We start from the raw sequence: 20603 nt of genomic DNA, 5'->3' as shown, positions 1-20603 counted from the left end.
TTGCTGGTGCTGTGTTAGTGCCAGTATGCCAGAATAGGAACTGTGACAGAGGAGCAGACGTGCTTTGAATCCCTCCAGGCTCTCCTGCGCAACGTCAGAGTGTGGCTTCAGCAACCCTCAGCCCGGATTTAGGGTTTTGCCCAGTTACAGAGTTGTCTTTCTCATAATTTCAATTTATTAATGCTAGCAGCAGTGCTGGGTTGGGTTTTTCGTCTAATGAGCTCACTAGCCTGTCTGACAGCAGCTAGTATGGATGTTTAGGGAAAGCATTTTACATCTTCTGTAAAATGATGCTTCCCTAGGCATATAGTCTCAGTTTACAGTAAACTAAAATTTAGAGACTTCCTGTGACGGGGTTTGTATCCTCATCTTTGTATTTAAAGCCCTCAATGGACCCCTTTTCCATTAATTTCTCTGTTTTATTTTTAAACCTATTTTATAGTTTTGACATCCGCTGCATTCTGTGACAATGAGTTATAGTTTGTTGATATGGAGTGCAGCGTTTCATGGATTACCCATTATTTGCGTTGTCTTTGATTTCTCTCCAGTTAATGTGTCTAAAGTCACAGGTATAAGCGGGATTTCTAGTATTTGCAAAGTATTTGTATATTTTCTTGTAAATAATTTTTTTTCCTTACTTTCTAGATTCCCAGATTGTGATGAGCCCTATCCTCGTCTCGTTGACCTCAATTTAGCTGGGGAACCCACAGAAGAGGCCACAATGGCAGTACAGAGGGATTATGGGTTTTGGTGTCCTCGGGAGCTGAAAATAGACCCTGATCTCGGTTACTCTTTCCTGAGGGTACGAGACTGTTCCCCTCCTTGCCCAAATATGTACTTTCGTCGTGAAGAGCTCTCCTTTGCTCGCTATTTCATCGGAGTGATCTCCATCGTCTGCCTTTCTGCTACCTTGTTTACTTTTTTAACTTTTCTGATTGATGTCACAAGATTTCGCTATCCAGAAAGACCCATAATATTTTATGCTGTCTGTTACATGATGGTGTCATTAATTTTCTTCATTGGCTTTCTGCTTGAAGACCGAGTAGCGTGTAATGCATCTAGTCCTGCCCAGTACAAGGCTTCCACAGTGACGCAGGGCTCTCACAACAAAGCTTGTACCATGCTTTTCATGGTACTCTATTTCTTTACCATGGCTGGCAGTGTTTGGTGGGTCATTCTTACCATCACGTGGTTCTTGGCAGCTGTGCCAAAATGGGGCAGTGAAGCAATTGAGAAGAAAGCGTTGCTCTTCCACGCCAGTGCCTGGGGCATTCCGGGAACTCTAACCATCATCCTCTTAGCAATGAATAAAATTGAAGGTGACAATATTAGCGGCGTATGTTTTGTTGGCCTCTATGATGTGGATGCATTAAGATACTTTGTTCTTGCTCCCCTCTGCCTGTATGTTGTGGTTGGAGTTTCCCTTCTGCTAGCTGGCATTATCTCTCTCAATCGGGTTCGCATTGAAATCCCATTAGAAAAAGAGAACCAGGACAAACTAGTGAAGTTCATGATCCGGATTGGCGTGTTCAGTGTTCTGTACCTCGTACCGCTCTTGGTTGTAATTGGCTGCTATTTCTATGAGCAGGCTTATCGAGGTGTGTGGGAGACCACGTGGATTCAAGAACGCTGCAGAGAATATCACATCCCGTGTCCCTATCAGGTGAGGAAACCCGTGTGACATGGTCAGGAATACGGAAAATGGGTAAGGAGGGGATATGCTGAGACTAATTGTCGTCCCTAAGTGAAAGTGCTGCTATTCCAAGAAGGGAAAGTTTTTGTTATACTCATGTTATTTCAGTAACTCATTTGGCCTTCTAGAAGAGTAAGTATTATTGGAAAATTGTAGGTTTGCATTAGCCGTTTTGTGCTTTTTTTATTATAGGTAATAGCTGTGGAGTTTCTGGGCTTTACGGTACCTACACATGATGTGAAGGAACTATTTTAAACCAATCTCAAGAGCAGGACCTAATGAGTGTATTTTTGGTTGTTAGATATGTGTTAGAAGTTTTTCTCTAAAGGAATTTTAGCATTTAAACTGAGTAATCATCAGCCTGATTTTTTTTTCTCTAGTTTTTGTTGTTCTGTAACTGTTCTGTTGCTTTGATTAGCCTGCAGGTTCTGTGTTCATCTTAAAAGCAGTCTATGCGTGTGTCAGAAACAGCTGTATGAAACTTTACTTGATGTGTCTTCTGCAAAAAATCAGAGCTTACAAATCATTAGTTTATTGTCTTAAAAGAAAATTACACTTACTTGCTCAGTGTGTTTAACTGAGTTATCCCAGAAACAGAAGCTACTAAGAGCATTACATATCGAACTGTCCATTGTCTACTTTAATATGCTGGTGCAGTTACAAACTTATGAAGAAAATATTCTAAGTATTAATTATTTGAGGCCTTCTTTCTTTTCAGAGCCAAAGTAGCAAACCATTTTTGGAATTCTGTTTCTTAGATATTTTCTGCAAATGATTTGTAAGCAACCTTATTTTAGGACGGTTGTGCACCAAACATTTATTGTGTAGCTGCATAAAGTGGTATAAAAATGGTAGTGCTTTGGCTCTAAAGCAGTTAAAATACCAGCTGGATCATCAAAGCTCACATTTTAATGCAATGAAAATATCACTTAAAGGTTTGGAGTAGTTTCTATAGCTTGATAATAATCCTTTTATTACCTTTTAACCCTTTTTATTGTTTTCTCTGTTACATTTTATTAGGGTGAGACTCTTCCCTCCCATCCAGTGTGTGAGCACTTTTATAGCAGGAAATATCTGTGAATGGGTGTATTCCGTTTCATTTGCTTGATTTACTCTTCATTGCTGCGGCTTTTAATATGTTACATTGATTGATGCTTAAAAAGAGAGAGGGACAAGCAGTTTTCTCTTAGTTAATTTCAAATACCCACCATATGGTGATCTAAAATGCATATAATAATGTGCAAAACTAAAGGGATGGTGCTTTTTCAGAATGCAGAACAAAAAACTATTTTAAACATTAAAACTTCCAGTGTCTAAGGACCAAATCCTGGATAGTGGAACAATGCAGTAAAGTGCTACTCAAATCTCTAGAAAACCATTAACATAATGGCTCAGCAGGAATCAAAAGAGCAATAATGGTTTCATTCACATCAAATTGGGTTGAAGGACCCGTAGACCCTAGGGAGCATTAGAGGGGTTTTTATTCTAACCCTTCCAATTTTTTCTTCAGCTAAACGTGTTCCCCCAATTAAACTATCCAGACTTAGAATTGAAACAGATTTCCAAAGCAGTGGAAAAAAAACCATTTTATCCTTAGATAGTGCTAGCAAAATGAATTATTAAATTATGGGGATAATTTAAAGCTTTCTAGAGAGTATCATTCAGTTTCTGAGTTAGACCATCTTTTTTAAGCCTTTGTGTTATTTATTTCAAGTATTTGAATATCAGTTTCTGAGATTTGACTATCAGCTTCTGTCATATTAGAAAAAGCTATTCTAAATTGAGAGCAGTAGTTGATTCCACAGTGGGCTTAGGTTTTATGTAGATGCTAATGCAATCCTGTAAGTTTTCTATTTGTTATGTGCATAAGTACAGTTTTATACTACCACCAGCAAGTCTGAGATTAAAAAACACTACATCAGCTTTGCCATCATAGCATGATGCCCTAGTAAGTTGTTCTGGAAGATTGCTAATGAGAGAGTTCAAGTCTGCAACCAATACGGACGTACCTCCTGCGTGACCGCTTCGAGCAGGAGATACGGCGGGGGTGTTCAGGTGCTGCAGATGTTCCTGGCTGCTGCTAAAGCAAAGAGGGCCCAGGGTCACCTCCAGTTCCTGTTTTCTCTAGCATCAGTTGCTCTAGGTTGCTTTTAAGCTGTAGCCTGGACAGCAAGAGCAGGTAAAACAGGCAGCGGTTGCCCCTCTCGTGCCAAGGCTGGGAAAGGCTCAGATGAGTGCTGGGAAGGCCTGCCAGAAGCTGAGTGCAGGGAATGTTATTTCCCTGAGTCTTCATTAGTAAGGATAAAAAAAACCCAACCACTACACTGAGAGGTGAGGTTTGTTTGGAGTATATACAATGTGTCTAATGCATTTAAGAAACGAACTTGCGCTTCCCCCACTGTAGGGGAAACGCGTTGTTGTGGATCTCAATTTCAGCAGGTCTGGCATAGTGAGGAACTGAGGGAGGTGAGTATTTTCTATCCGTCTAGACAAATCTCTTAATTCACTTAAAAAATATCAAAGCTTCTAAATTAGATCATCCTTCTTTGGATGTGAATGAAGGCAAATTAACTAAGGTGTTACCAGAAATAATTATCCTTATGGCTTCTGCTGCTAAGACTATTCGCAGTAATTGCAGTGGTGTAATCTGTTTCCAGTCAGTGTTACTCCTCTGTGAAATAGCTGTTCACAGTGACCTAAAAATGTTTTAACCCACCCCCCTTCATTTTCTTGTTTTTTCCTTTTCCAAGGGAATAAAGTGTTCCTGTAATCTGGACGCTTTCAGCACTGTAATATCCAAACGAAGAGCTGGATTTTATGTTGCTATCCCATTTTTTCACTTGTCCCCCTCAAAAAAGGAACTAACACTTGGCCCAAGTGAAAATGGATTAATGTTTTTCGTGCAAGAAGAGTTCATGCAGTGGGAAATAAAATAAAATTTCACTAGCTGTAGAACCTAGGTATTCCATCATAAACATGTAACACTTTAGCTGGAGCTGTGTGTCTGACCTGGAAAGCATATCTCACTTATATAATCTTTTTTATGGGAGTGTATCACAATTTTATATCAAGATAAAATGCAGAGATGAGACAGGGAAAAAGAACAGGAAAGCTTGACAATCCAGTCATGAAATAATCACATTTAGTCTCTTTCTGGCTAAGGTTGAAAATGCATGCTTTTCTGCTTCTCCTTCTACTTCAGGTCTTCCTAAGTCTCGTCTTAACTCTCTTCTTCTTTTATTTATTTTCTGTTGCTTGTTATGGTAATAATGGTGGTTCTGCCCTGATGGTCATTCAGAGGCAGACCCCTGTAGCAGAGTGCTGGACTTTCATAATGTTGAGCTCCAGATGGGGCATTTGGGAATGAGGTTCTGCATGTTCTTAATGCTCTTCAGGTTCAAGCTTTGGCCTTTGTTATCGCTGAGAAAGTGTCCAGCGTGACTGTATTCAGCATCATCTCTTGAATAATTTTGACCATACAAAGCAAGTTCTAGGTTCTGATCTTCTTTTCCTCCTAGTACCCACAGTGTTTTGTTCTTTATAAGGATGCCAACAGTTTTATTGCTCTTGGAAGTGACAAAGGCAGTCAAACTGGGATACAGTGGTCCTGAGTTAAGATAAAGTTCTATTAAATCCCAACTTAAATAGGCTCTCCACAGTCTTCACAAATGCTTCAGGGCTAGGTTAGGCATTGTGCTAAAGGGAGGGGCATCTAATTTAGATATTAAAGAAAAAAAAAGAAAATTAAACTATTCTAAAGGTATTTTGCTACCATTGTGTGCATCCTTGAGAAATGAGACCAAACCAAACTATATAGATTATTTTTGCTTGTGCTCTGACATCCATAATTTACCCACTTATATGGCTTCATCAGCTGAAAAGACTTTAGTGTCAACTTGCTAAGAGTGAAGATGGTGCTTCAAGCTTATCTTGTGGAAACTATTTGTACTCAGAAGAATGGAGGAAGATTTGGAGAGCACGTTTGATTGACTGCTGATGGGGAAGACGTGATAGTAGGAAAAGTTTAGAACAAATTACGCACTCTGGTTTTGTATTGGAAACTCATTTTTTCTTGCTTTTCATTAGGAACTCAGTTTTGTGCTATGTACTGAGTATCCATCCAATCTTGCCCAAGGTCACTGCAATATATTCCAGGCAGGTAGTTTCCTGTGCCCACGAAATGTCAGAACTGAATGACTAGTACAAGCCGTAGTGCGAAGAGGAACGGGTGCAGCCTTTCACATCCCCCAAAATGGCCCAGGCATGTCTTCTATGCCTGGAGTATGCCTTTGTGAACCAGAAGTAAAATTAGCGACCACACTATATTTATAGACATGGGAGGCTTTGAAATGCCTAGATCCAGCTGTTGAGTCTATTTACAACAGACTTGACTAACCACAGTGGCACTGGGCCAGGGCACAGTGTCTACTTTACCTTATTGTCCATTTCTTCAGCTTTTGGGCTTGTTCTTGTGTAAACCAGTGGACTTTTGGAGTAAAAATAATGGACGTATTAGAATGAAACCAATGTGAAAATCAAGAACAGTTACTGAGAGCAACATTCATTTATCTGACTTCAGATGTCTCCATCCGAGCCAGTCATTCTGGTCTCCTTTTCTAGCTGATGGAAAAAAACAGGCATTTTTATAGTGATTCATTGGACATTTGATCAGATGACTCATACCCCAACTTTATATATAGTTTGTTTGAAGCAGTCACATTTTCTTTTAGGGATATATTTATGATAGAACTTCTGCTGCAAAATTTTGAGGAGGTGTTTTTGAGGGGGGAGACTGGGAGGAGAGGGTGGTTTTGGTTTGTTTTGCAGTCTCTCCCTTTCAAAATCAGGATGTGATCATTCTGCCTCAGCGCACTTCAAACACGCTTTTTAAGATCTTGACCACCCTTGACTCAAGTAACAGTCATTTCAGACAGAAAACTTTGTAACGTGGTTTTTGTTACCTTTCAAAGAAAGGACATAAATAAGCATCCAAGACTGCAGTAGCCAGAAGGACATGGACCTGTATTTCAAGATCCCATAGACTGATGATTTTGCATTGTTAAACATAATATAAACGTTCCTCAACTAACGATGGGGAAGACTTTCCTGCAAGAAGGATAAGCATGGCAGAACTGTTTGTGCAAGTGTCGTTTTGACCAGCTGAGTTCTTGAACCAATTGTTAGACCTGTAACAAAAGCTCTTCTCCATTTTCCTTGTGATCTTAGTTTTAAAAAATGAAAACTGCCTGGAGATGTTTTAAATAGTTAACTATTAAGATCGATGCTCTAAGATGTAATGCTGAATGTCATTTATATCGGCAACAAAAAACAGTCATCCTGACTCTTTTTCTGCTCTGCTCTGCTCTGCTCTACCCTATTCCCCTCCAGGACCAGGACCAAGTCTTGCTCTGTAATAATGTCAAATGGGTTTTTACTGAAGTTGGGAGTTCTCACTCACTCACTCGTGTTCGTTGCTGGTGTCAGATAGAAAAGAGGATTAATTGTGGTTACCTAAGATACCAAAGCCTTAAATGGAAAGAATGTTTTGTTAATAATACCTCTTGTCTGTCAATGGCAGTTATATGTATCCAGTACGGGCACAAAGGAAAACAAAACACTGGCTTGATAATATATTTCTGTTCATTATACCGCATTTTATTTTAAGGGCATTATTTTAATACATTTTAATACATTATTTGACAATTAACTTTGGAGAAATGGATGTTAATATTAGCATTAATGCTAATTAATGCAGTTGCTAATGCAGCTGCAGGTACTTTGGGGCTAAAGAATTTGTCAGGTTTCTTTTTTCACGGTTTCACAAATGTGCTTTTCAATCTAATTGCAGTTAGCTTTTTTAGTGTAAATTTTCAGGATCACTTTAGATTTGTCAAAGTTATCACTGCTGAGATAAAAATCTTTTTCAGACTGTTTGGGATCACTAAGTGTTATGAGTTGCTTTGTTTCTTTTGCACCCTCTTTTAAAGGTTATAACGTAACTTGGATGGGGTAAGATTTTCAGACGTGCTTAATTCCCCCTTGGCGCGGGTTTGTTCTTCCTTTCTTTTGTCTGCTCTGAACAAACACCCCAGGAACGTTAGTGAAACCAGAGGATATATATAGCCGTCGTGCAGAACCATTTCGACATAGGGACGCTCTCTTGTGAACAGGTGCCAACTGAAAAGCCACCGTGGTGCTAAAATAATGGTAGGCTGAGAGCCAGGAGCATGGGAGTGTTTAGTCATCTGCTCTGCTGTTACTTCACCCCGCTGAATATTGTGTCCCATAGTGCCTACTTCTTTTAAAAGAAATTGCACAGAAGCAAAAGAGACCCTGAGACAAGCTGGGGTACGTTTCAGCTCAGGTATATATTCCGTTTTTGTAGCGCAGAATAAGTTACTTTTTTTTTCCCCAAAAAAATTGTTGATAGGCCTTTGGAATTGCCTTAGAGATTTTGAGTTTTGCGATGGCAAAGTTGATCCACACACGCTTAAGAAACGCTCTTGTGTCAGCCTGTCTTTTCCCAGGGCTGCGCTCCGGGTGCGGGGTAACCCCTGTTGACACAGGCTTTCCTTTCATGCCCAAGTGCTTCGGAACAATTGCACGCGCAGACCAAGGAGAAGAAAAGATGGGGCTTGCAAACGTCTTGCCGAAAACGGGGACGAGAAGTAACTGTTGAACCGTCGAGCCTGCCTTTTGGGGGCCAGACCAAGCTGGGGTGGAGTTTCCCCATTTTTATTTGACGGCATATGCTGCATTTTCAAGTTTCTGTGCTTTTCTGCGCTGATCGTGGGTGTTGCCGCTATCTTTTTAAATACAAAACGTCTCAGCTGTTTTACCATCTGTGTTACAGCGACTCTTCAGAAACATGCGGGGGAGTGCGCTAAGCTGGATGCAGAAAAGAGGCTTTGTTAAGAAATGTCTTAGCACCATTTGTGTGGGTCACAGGCATAGAGAGAATATATAGAGAGATGTCTATAAATCTGGATTTCTCCTCCCCTCCTTTTTCATTAGTTATTGTTTAGAATTCCTCTTAGAAGAGGTAATGGATTTGCTTACATCTGCCCTAAGGAATTGCTCCTTGTTGAATGTAATTATTCTGTCCTCAGGAAAAAAACAAAAGATAAAAACATATTTTCTATACTGGTGTTTACTCAGAAGAGACTGAGCAAATCTGAATTATGAATTAGATTCCTTTCGAAAACAAAAGCAATATTAGCTCAGAAAAAGAATATTAATCACAGTATTATACTGTGATTCAGTTAATTTCTCCTCCTTATTTCAGATGCTTAAAAAAAGAATATATTCAAACTAATTTCTCAGAATTCTCCTCTTTAGCATTAGTAATAGCAGTTTTGTTTCCTTCTTGCACATCTAGGACTTTGATAAATCTTACCTAAGATGCAATGTATTCTCTTATCTAACCTTGGCATGCATATGATTTCCAGTCAATTAGCATACCAAGTGAAAGCAGTCATTTCATTCACATGCGTCATATCTGGCAGGTTTTTTAATTGCATTGACTGAGCTAGAGACAAAGGGAAACATTGATTTCTCAACCATTATCTTTAGACAGGTTGATTTGTACATGTACCAGGGTATGACTTCTCAAGGTCATCTTTGTTTTTTTCTTTCTTTTTATTCTGCGTTTTGTTGAAGGTGACTTGCAACAGTAGATCAGAGCTTGCTATTTTTGAGTGCTCAGTTTAATTCCATTCTCTTTTTATCAAGCGCGTTTTATATCTAGAACTGCCTTTAATTCTGATTATTAAGGAAGCTCTCTTTTTTCCGCTGACCATTTTGGCTGCTATTAAAAGTGGCAGCAAAAGGTCCAGTACCTTTTGGAGATACTGCACTTTTGTGCCCTTTTTCCTGTTCTCACTTGTTTTTCCAGAGTATCATTATTTTCAACAAATTTTTAACACATTAGTCCTGGAAGGATGTTTACAATGAAATATCGCTGGTCCCAGGACTAAGCAGCTCTGACAGTGATACTGCTGGCGATAGATTTTCTCCTGAAAGCTTCAGCTTTTCAGGAAACTGTGATTCCAGTCACCATATCCATAATACCACAGGGCATAATGTGGGCGACCAGCTCCCGCTGTGAGTGTTTTGAGAGACTTGCCTAATGGCGTAATGTAAAGCAGTTCAGAGTACAGTCTGTAAACGTATATAGAGACAGAAAGAGAGAAGAGGGAGAAAGCTCTTGTTCACTCTCTTCAGTAAAATGATCTGCTTTTAGGCCTGAAATCTTATTAAGTGAAGCCTATACTTAAAAATAGTAGACTTATTCTGATGATGGAGTATACTTAAATATATGACCCCAGTTAATCTGCAGGGTTGGTCCAGATTTCTCCCAACAGGTTCTGTATTTGCTTTGATTTTGGTAAACGTCCACTTGGCTTAGAAATGGCTGGGCTATATAGCATGGAAGTGTGACAAATGCTTGCATGTTTTAAGTCAGCTTTTGTTTGTATTCATTTTGTATGAGCAAACAGTGCTCCACATCATCATCCATCTCCTATTACTTTTTCTTTCTTAACAGAGAATTGTTTTGTTTCCTCATAAAGTAAATGCAGACAAGGAGTACAGTATCTTTTCGCTGCATGTACAAAGGCTTGCTTTCCACGTGAGCGATACTACCTTTAATGTTGAATTATGTTAACATGCCCATTATGCTCAAAAAATGCCCCAAACCACAAGTCCAGGGCCTATTTCTCATTTTCACTGTGAAAAAGTCTAAGTGTGAACACAAAACTGATAAGCAGGAAGCCTGAGCTGTATCATCTTCCAGGATATAGAGCATTCACAAACCAGAGTTAAAATGCTTTGACCAGACTATGTTGCTCCTCATGCTTGAAGTTTGGGACTTGTCTTTTTAAAAATGCTTTATTGCATAGGTTTAAGCATTCGACTTTAATATTTGAAAATACTGATTTTTGCCTTTTAATCCTGAAGCTGTTATTTTGAGATTTCAGACTAAGAAGTTTTAACTAGAAGTACAGCATTAATGCAAAGTGACCTCACTTAACAAGGGCAGAAACACAAAACCATAGGACATGGGACAGCCAAGCACGGGGCTCTTAGGGTACTGCACACTGCTGGAGCTCTCAAAGGGTTTGTGCTTATGATGATAGCCCTCATACATAGGGCAATTAGACTTCTTAATTTATAAGAGAAAAACCTTATTGTTTTATCGACAGAATCTTTGAGATTGGAAGGGACCTCTGGAGATCGTCTAGTCCAACCTCCCTGCTCAGAGCAGGGTCAGCTAGAAGAGGTAGCTCAAGACATTGTCCAGCTGGGTTTTGAATATCTCCAAGAGACTCCACAGCCTCACTGGGCAACCTGTTCCACTGTTCCATCACCCATACAGTTTTACAATATTCAGCATTATATTGTAAAATTTTGTCAGTTGATGTAAAAACTGCAACACCGAATTATTTTTTGAAACGTTCAATTGAATTTAATTTTTAAATCAAATCATTTACTTGCTCATTAATATTTCACACTCCCAGTGTAATCTGAGAAAGAGACCTTTAGACTAATACACATAGTATTCCTACCCGTGGAGAATGACGGAAAATTTTTTATAAATACCATGTTTGCTAAAATAGCTGTTTGTCTTTTTTTTTTTCCCTCTCCCTTGAACTTTTGTACTTTTGCTTTAAGCTATGCTGTGACTGTTATGTGTGTTTTTACAAAAATAATACTAATCTGTTTCTTATGACTTCATCTCCAGCAATTTCATAGCATGGCAATTACTCATTCAGAACCATTATTTGAACAGATACAATATCATGCGCAACTTGTTTTTTCTGTATGTCGTCATGTGACTGACTGCACTGAGTCGGATCAAAAAAGAAAAGACAAGAAATAAATGAAAAGTAATGAACGGGTGCCAGAAGTAAGGTTCTGTTAGAGCTTGTCTTTGGAGGAGAAGGCAATAAGCGTGTGTTTAGCCTTGCAAAAATAGAAGAGATACAGTTGCTCCCTTAGAAATCCATGAAGGTCGTAAATGCCATGGAAGAGAAAGAGCTGTTAAAGTCAAGTGGGAGTGCTGGTGGTCATGCATAAACGTCGGCTGGAAATTAGAGAATTACATGAGAAATTGAAGGGGTGGGGAGAGGACCCAGATGATTTCAGGATAAGGCTGAATAACGGAATAGGCTTATGGACCATTGCTGGCTGCAGCAGTGGAAGACTTGACTTGACCAAAGATGTTTTTGTCCTGCGTTCTTAATGGCGAGTGTCTGCATTCAAATAGTGGGAAGGTATTAACTGGGGTGTATTTCAAGCCTGGGTCGTAGTAAGCTAGCTAAATTTTGCCATGCAAGAACTGAATAAATGCAAGATAGAATATCTGCTACCAAAGTAGATATTACAGCTTCAAAGATTTTAGTCCAAGTATATTGTCAGCAGCAGGGTTGGCTGAAATCAGATTGTCTGATACATTAGATTTTTTTTTTTTTCCCCCTGATGTTTAATTCCCAACTAAGTGCTAACATCTGAAGTTAAAATGACCAAAATACTAATTTTCTGAATGGTAACAGTGATCTTCCAACCTCCCTAGCTGTGGGACAAATCTGCCAAACGCAATCTACTTCAGTGTCCCCTCAGTGTCCCTTATTTGACAGACGTGCCAATAATTCAGGTTGGCATCTCTTTAATCTTGTCTGAATCCCAGTGAAAGTTAGGTATATCAAGCAAAGCGTTCTGGGTGCCAGCGAACAAGCATTTGCTGACAAAACTTTGTTTCAGCTGTAAATTTATTGACCCATCGTAGCCCGTATCACCCAGATGAGAGAACCTGTGTTTTAAGAAGGCCAGAATACTGCAGTAATGCCATCCGGTTCCACTACTGAAATTAAAACAATTTCAGTGCATAATTTATTTATTTATTTATTTTTAGAGTTGGGATTTAAGTAAGAGAAACTGTAGTAGAACGGGTTTGTTTCATCCTTTTCGTTAGATACCTTTGGATGAATCATGCCTTGACCTGAAGTCTTGCTTCAACCTTTTAATCGGTGTGTTATTCACAGGTCTATATGGGAAAAAGAGTTTATGGTTTTGGGGACCTTTTATGTCGGACAGCTACAGCTCATCCAAAAAGGGGTATACATGAGAGGGACTGAAATGAGGAATGTATCCAGGAATTGTGTCCAGGAATTGTGAGCTGCTTCTCGTATTCCAAAGGCAAGAGGAAAGTTCAATTGTGCTGAGAAAAAAGTTTGTGTGGCAGGTAGGGAATTGTTTGCTTTTTTTCTCTCTGCAGAGCAGACCCCACTTCACCGTGTAAATGTCCACAAGAAAAGGAAAGAAATGTCCAATTCTCTCATGTGTAGGATATTCAGTTAGGCTTAACTTTTTTTATGCTTAATGCCTGGCTTCAGAGCTAAGAGACTTGTGACACCAGTTCTTCATAATGGTAAAATAGAAGGCAGATGCTTACACAATCGCACTAATTACAAGCCACAGCCAGCACTTAAAAAATTAGTTGCTTTGATTGGATGTTATCTTCCATTTCAAGACAAAGCCACAAACTACAAAATGTCCTTATAGCTTCATGGTATATGAAGCCTGAGCTTGAGATTCAACTTTCCCTTGATAAACAGGATGTTCTCCCCGAAGTGCTGTTCCCTGAAGCGGCAGAATCAGTGTGTCCAGAGATCTGTTGCGACATAGCTGCAAGATCAGCACTGAAGTTGTAGCCTTCTGCATTCCCGTCCCAGGGATGCGAGAGCAGATAGCATCAGCCTTCCTAATGACTGCTGGTTGCTGACACTGTGACTAACTACGGGGCCTGCAGGGCAAAAGCGCTGGATGGCAAATTATTAGACTCCAGTCATGAGTCAGGACCTTTACGGTTGTCCTGTGGGATCCCTGTTCAAGGAGAAGATAGATGGTGGAAACACTGCAGCATTGCCCTGTAAGAGGCTACTTTCTGCTACATTATCCTAATTCAAGCTATTTTTCCAGGAGGTGATGAGACTCCAGTGTGTTCCTCTGGCACAGCTCGGGCAAAAGACTTCATTTGGCAAAGACCAGTCCTGTTCTTCTGTGGACTGAGTGCTTTCTTTCCCGTATGTTGTAACGTACTGGAAAAACTCAAGTGAAATTATTCTAAAATATAATGCACTTCATCTTAAAAGTTCTGTAGAGGCGATTCTCACAAGGCTGCATTTTTTTATGCACTTACACAGATCGAATTCTTGAAAAAATGTGTTTTAGATGAGTTAGCCACAGAGAGATGGAAGTGCAGTACCTGGGCTAACACTTAACTTTTGTGGTGAATAAGAGTTTCCTCTAGAACAGCCTCTAGCCTAGTAAGGTGGTAATTTTATAAGCTTTTATAATCGTGCTTTATTTATTTGTTTGTTTTTAACTTGGCTTACGTTTCTAAGCTCTCTGTTACTGGCGTAAGCCTTGGACAGACTGATTGCTTTGCTTTAATTTCCGTTCTGGATACGTAGCAACTCTGTAGTTATTAGCTAACTCTGAAGTATAGTTAGTAACGCTTTTTCATAATTGTTCTAATGACTTAATTGTTTTAATGCGAGCAAACAAACAAAGTTAACGTACGGTGCTTTCACGCCCTCACGGCCGAGGAGAGTGCAACTGAGAGCAAGAAACGAAGGACGTCAGTCGTCTTGTATGAGAGCCCAGAGCAGCGCTGGGAACTCTGCGGTCTGGGAGCTGAATGTTCATATTTCTTATGCTTGGAATAATCTACCACGTGGCCATGGGCGATTTAGAGCCAGAAAACGTTCCTTTTGCTTCTTTCTCCTGATCCTGTTGTGACCATTTCACATAGACTTCAACTATTCCGCAGCTCCTGGAGCATATAGTGGCTTTGTTGTTATCCTAAAGGATGGCTAAATCACGTTACCTGTTATCTTTTCTTTCAGTTGCTTTTACTTTCTCAGTTCTTCAGCTTGTGCTGCTTAGTAGCCAGGATAGTTGCCTAGATCCTCACTTGCTTGTTGGATAAGAGCAAAACGGGAAAGTGGCAAGATTTTAATAACCTGCAAAAATGATTTTTGTTTTACAGAGACAAATGCTACTACATTTTTCTAGGAAATGAGCAGTGTGAGATAATATTATAAGTTACAAAGCAATGGCAGTGATGAAAATAGTTATGAAAGTGAGACTGTTGGATCCGATTCCCTTTGGTCTTTCCCCCACTTCTCCCATTTTCAACAAAAGGATGGGTTAATTTGAATTTCATTGCTTTTTATCCTTAGGGAAATATCAAATCATCAAGGTTATTGTGGAATTGTGCCCCAAAGGAAGGGGCCAGGTGTTGGGTTTGTGCTTTCACTTCACATGTGCAGCAAGCTCATTAATTTGCAATTTCATACATTTTAGAGGGAAGAGGCCGCTGGTCCCTGTCACTAAAAAGCAACTGTGATTGATAGGTCAGGGGCAGAAGGGGAAAATATTCAGAAATTAGTTATATAAGCATCTTGAATTAACAGTGTGCCTACAAAGAAGCACTGTTTCTCCCTGGAGGAATGCCGAAATTGATGTTTTTAACCTCCTTTCTGAACACCTGCTCCTGAGTGTTTCGGCAGGGAAACAGTGCATTCAAACTGATGTCTTTTTGTGTTCACTGTGCAAAGTACGTTTCTTTTTGATGGTCTGTACCAACCCAGCTGCTATACCAACCCAGCAGATGGGAGGGAAGAAATGGATTACAGAAATCTCACTATCTCGTATGCAATCTTTGTATCTGACAGAACTTGTTTGTTGTCTTCACTAGGTGAAATATCGGTACCCAGGCTGCTTGCAAGACCTGTCTGAACAGAATAGAGACAAGTGTAGATTCACACAGCCCAAATTACTTCTACATCTCTATGCCTTCTTTTTTTTTTATTAACTAGATGCCTCTAAAGGCCTAGAACCACACAATAAATTCAGTTTAGGGCTTAGATTCAAACAGTCTGGTATTCGCATGGGCTTCTGAGTGAAGCTCGCCAGACTTTCCAGTTACATCTTTGTATGTGACCAAACTTTGCAGCAGCTCTGAGCTCCGCGTGTGATGAAGAAGCTGTCACCGAAGAGCAATGTAGCTGCTTCTTGACAGCCTTGCAAAATTGCAAAGCTCTCGTGTTGCTGGAGCGTGCAACCCCCTCTCATGTCTCCAGGAGAGCGATCGGGTCTGAAGGAAAACAGAGAATCGCAACCAGGTGCATCCTTCCTCTAGGAGAGGTTCTCGTCTTGCAGGACATCGCCACTGGTCCTTCAAGACCAGTGACCGCTGGTCTAGTCTCTCTTTCCTCAACACCGTCTGCATCACAGAAAGACAACTTGTGATGTTGCCGAGCAGATGAGCATGACTGTCAAGCGGCCCCTAATCTAGAAGGAGAGGTGTTATCACAGCTCTGTAAGGCCCACAGGAGGCTTGTGGTGTCTAATTCTGCCAGTCAGTGGCTTGTCAGTACGTGGAGGTCTTTTGAAAGCCTTTCATGCGTGATAATGAGGAGAGCTCTTAAGTTAACAATGATGTTAAGAAGTGTCTGGCAACTGTGCCAAATGGGGAACTGAAAAACAGGACTGAATTAAATTATTAGATGTTCACAGTTACTGTTTTAGTTGATAATGTGAGAGTAGCAGGCCTACGCTGTTGTATTAGTTTGAGAGAGTCTCTTTTCCGCATTGGTTGCATCGGCAGTGGAACAGTATTAAACAGTACGCTTGCAGTGGGAGTATTAGATGGATCGCTTTTCTGATGTGATTCGTGCTTCTCCATCTGCCAGGAAGAAATATTTGAGAATGGTCACGTGGAGCAATGTTTATAGTGCGCAGAGTGTGTTCTCCCTCTGTTTTTAGATGCCCATGCTGTTGGGACCTTTTATTAGCTTTCCACAACTTGCCTTACTTGCAGAACAAAACTGCAGATCTGATTTCAAGGGAAGCTACTGCAATGCATAATCTGTGCTCAACATTTCAAACCACTGGAGTCCTAAAAGCAGACAACTGGAGTGAGACGGATGGGGCTGCAGTTGCAAAGGCTATTTTGTGATCAAGCCCTGCTTTAGACACCAAGCTCGAAATCTGGATAGCTAAAACATTCTTCAGTGTTTGAGCCGTGGGCGAAGGGTGCAGGCACGTTCTACGCCCCTGCGTGAGGAACGCAGGGATGCGCTGCGCCTCCCGAACAAAGGATGCCTTCAACATACCTTACTGAAATATTCTTAAGTCTTCCACTGTTGCTTATAGCTTCAGTAACTGCATACTGTACGCTTATCAAAGGGTAGGCAAACAGTCGACTATTGTGTTAGCTGGGTTTTTAAAGGCTAGAGTGCTATCAGTGCAACGTAATCCCTCTAAGGAGATAACTGTGTCTTTATCTGGGAAGTATTTTGCGCGGTAGTTCTGAATAACTACGTGGCAATTGTGTTTGAGACAGTAATTTTAAACTTTGTGAACCTCCAACTGGTTAGTTGGAAGGTAAAATCAAGTTTCTTTAAATAAGTGTTGAATAAACTCTGTTCCTACTATTGATCAAACTATTTCACTGAAAGACCTCTCTTCGAGTGGGACATTTTGTGCCACCGAGAGTGTGTGTTTTATGATATTTGACTATCTCCTGAGTAAATTACAGTAGAAGAATTTTAAGCAGTGCTTTGCTTACGTTGTAATCATATAAAAGAAAACAAAATTCTGCACAGAGACTTTTTCTTAGTTATTTTTACTCCTTGTTATTACAATATTTGTTATGTGGAATTTTATGGTACTCAGCGTAAGTCAGTAGCTGTAAAGAGTTTTGTAGAAAAGTGAGAGTTAAATTATACTTTAAATTCTTGATAACTGCATTTCAGTTTTTTTTTCCTTTTCTAAATTATATCAATAGTTTAGCTTTCAGGGATGTTTTTTTAAAATGAACTTTCATGTTTGTAACAAGCCACACAGTATCAAATGATGCAAATTTTACCCATTTTGTTGTTGTCCTCGTAGAAGAACAGCCACATTTTCATTCACAACTTCTTGCTGGAGAGAGATTTGCTCTTAGAATACTATTTTAAAAAGAAATCTTGTATTCCTGTTCTTGCTATTTCTCGGTTTTCAAACTGTATATTCCACTGCACTTTAATTTTAGTACTTCTTAAATTGAAATCATATTTCACTCTAAGTTGAAATATTTCTAAAAGAAAGAACAATAAATGTATACTGTTTCTTTAGATGCTTCCCCATATCTTCACTTTTAAGGAGGTATATAGACCCAAACCTGTTAGTATTAAAGAAGGCTACATCTGTTTAAGCTCAAACATGTTTTCTTATATTCTGGACTTTCGAAAACACAGGTTATAAGCACATCAAGTGACCATAATATTATATAAGCATATAAGGCACCGTAGACCTGAGTCTCATTTGTTGATTTATCGGTCTTCCCATTTTTCTTCATTTCTGTTCAGTCCAAAATTTGGCCAACTTCTCTCTTGCCTCACATTTGCCAAAGACTTTCTCCAAAGAATCGAGCAAAACTGAGGTAAATGGCTAGAGAAGAGGGGAAAATTATAACCTCCGCAGACATGGAAGGATTGTCTTCTGTAGCACCTAGGACTGTCTTACGTGTTCCCTGCATCATCTTCTCTCTCCAAGAAGATAAGTAGTAACTGGGGATCTCACCCAGTTCTCACTGTCCTCTTCGCAGGTGGTTGCACACACGCAAGTTGCTTGGAGTCTTACTGAAGTCTGATATTTAGTGAAGCACTGTGTCTCCTCTTTTAGTCATTCATTCAGCTGAGACAAGTCATAAAAATGAAGATGCTGATGATTTCAGAAGCGTGGACAGTGTCGCAGCTGCAGCTTTTTGTCAAAGCACTCCCCCAGAAAATTGTTGATGCTTGTGCAGTGAATTCATAGAGAAAAGGAGAAGAAAGCTATTCTGTAGTGCTGGAGTTGCTGGAACTGTTGCTTTTCTTGATCCGTACTTGCCTTAATAATCCAGTCACCTGGATTTCTCAGCAGGAGATATAAGTTGTAATAGGCAGTCCTATAACTGTCTTTAGAAGCTGAGGGGATATGAAGAATGATCTTAAAATAGCAGAACTACTGCTGAAATAACTTAAACATTGAACACTTATTGCCAGTTCGGATTTACTCTAAACGGAAACCCTAATATTCTAGAAATAGCAATGCTGTGGTAGTATATTAAAGCAGACAAATTAGCAGATGTTCTTGGAAAATGATTTGTGTTTGAGTAAAGTGGTGTGGGAGGTTTGGATATTTCAGGTCAAATTATAATTTCATGTATCAAATATATCTAAGCGTGTCCAATTCTGTAATATGGCACTGTTGTAAATTGTACTTTTTTGCTGCCTAAATATCCGTGCGGCATAGCAAAAGTGAAAATCCCTGGATTTAAGTTGCGTGAATCTGAGGGGAAACACGAGTGAGCTTTTGCATGGTTTTAGTGCTATTAAAAACTGTCCAACCTGTTCTCTGTTCTAATGAAAGAAAATGAGAGTGTGTCAGGCTTGGAACAACATAAGTGCTGCACTTCTGGGAAATGGACTCAGCGCCTTTGGGTTTAAACACCTAATATTTTCAGTTTTATATTCCTCGGAGAGTAACGCCAAGTTTTACTTTTCTTACATTAATTATTCTTATTAATGTCATGTAATCCACAGATGTACGTTATTTAGAGCAGGTACGGTCACTTTAATTTTAACGATTAGTGAGTCTACTATGTTTTACTACTTGGATTGATTGCTTTGTGCAAAGAAGCTTATTTTCCAGAAATGTATGCAATGACGTTTAATAACTTGTTTTGCCAAAGCATAGGATGTTTTTCCTTTCATCTGAAGGTATTTATTGCATTTATTTCTTTTTCTTTTTGCCTGGAATTGTTTGTAACACCCGGGCATGAATATGTTGAGCCAGAAGTTTTAATATCAAATGATTTAATGTAATACCTTCTTTCAAGTAATAGAATTTATTTAGTGCAACAGAGATTTATAACATAGTCAACAGGAGCACTAGTGCACATCACAGGGCCTAATTCCTGTTTGACTCTAAAATAATGCAATATGACTCAATCAATAAAAGAAAGACGCCCTTTTAGAGCATGTCCTGTAGTGCAGTGAGAAGCGTAGAGCTTTAGCATGAGATCTGTAATTTTATTGTTCATGCAAGAGTCAAAATGAAATTCATTTCAGGCAGGTAGTTATGCCAGTGGAGACTCTGCCCAGTAGGCAAGGGTTGTATGTAAATAGAAAAATCTGCCTGAATATTGCCTACATTGAGAAATGATGCATTTCACCACTGACTCCATTTAATGCCACATTTGCACATTATGAAATGAATAATATGGTTAATTTTTGAGAGCTTAGTTTTGTTGGGAATTTTTTGTTGGGTAGTTCGAAGGTTTTTTTTTTCCTTTAGTGGAACCTCACAAGATTGACTAAAATAACGCCTAGAAAGCCTTCAGCCTAGTTTTGCACGGTTAAATGTACTCAAGTGTAGGAAGATCTATAGCGTTGCCAAAGACTGTTGACATCGCTGTTTTTCCTGGGGCATAAATTTGTGGAAAGTGTGTTAAGGGTTGCTGAGGAAAGAACTGACAAGGGGAGAGAGCTGATCCCACTTCCTGCAAAGATGAATTCTAAAAAATATCTTGTAATAATGCTTATTATGCTTCTAAATTAAACGTAAAATTTTGGATCCGTGCCAAAAGTCTGGGACGTAGTTGCTGAAGAACGACGTCGACACTCCTGAATCCCGGTCACGTTCTGTTCCGTCGGAGTTGCACTGTGTGACTTTGGGCAAGGCGCTTCGCTTCCCATTGCAACGTCTGCCGTGGTGATGATGATGTAGAAAAATGTATAATAATATGAAATATTAGAACACATTGCTGTCTTTTCACTGGCCCTTATAGAAGCTGTGCTGCCCTTCAGCAAATAAG

General features: G+C 39.6%; 1 protein-coding gene across 3 annotated transcripts in view; it reads left to right on the top strand.

Annotated features, from left to right (window-relative positions):
- FZD3 (frizzled class receptor 3) overlaps positions 1-20603 on the top strand; it is a 60561-nt gene that overhangs the window by 31563 nt on the left and 8395 nt on the right. For all 3 annotated transcript variants that reach the window (XM_067294449.1, XM_067294451.1, XM_067294450.1), the window contains one exon: positions 646-1663. In XM_067294449.1, coding sequence (XP_067150550.1) covers positions 646-1663 — 1018 coding nt within the window. The remainder of the gene's footprint in view (positions 1-645; positions 1664-20603) is intronic.

This window comes from Apteryx mantelli, chromosome 3 (genome assembly GCF_036417845.1).
Source record: "Apteryx mantelli isolate bAptMan1 chromosome 3, bAptMan1.hap1, whole genome shotgun sequence".
NCBI classification, from domain to species: domain Eukaryota; kingdom Metazoa; phylum Chordata; class Aves; order Apterygiformes; family Apterygidae; genus Apteryx; species Apteryx mantelli.
This window is presented reverse-complemented; position numbering and strand designations above follow the sequence as displayed.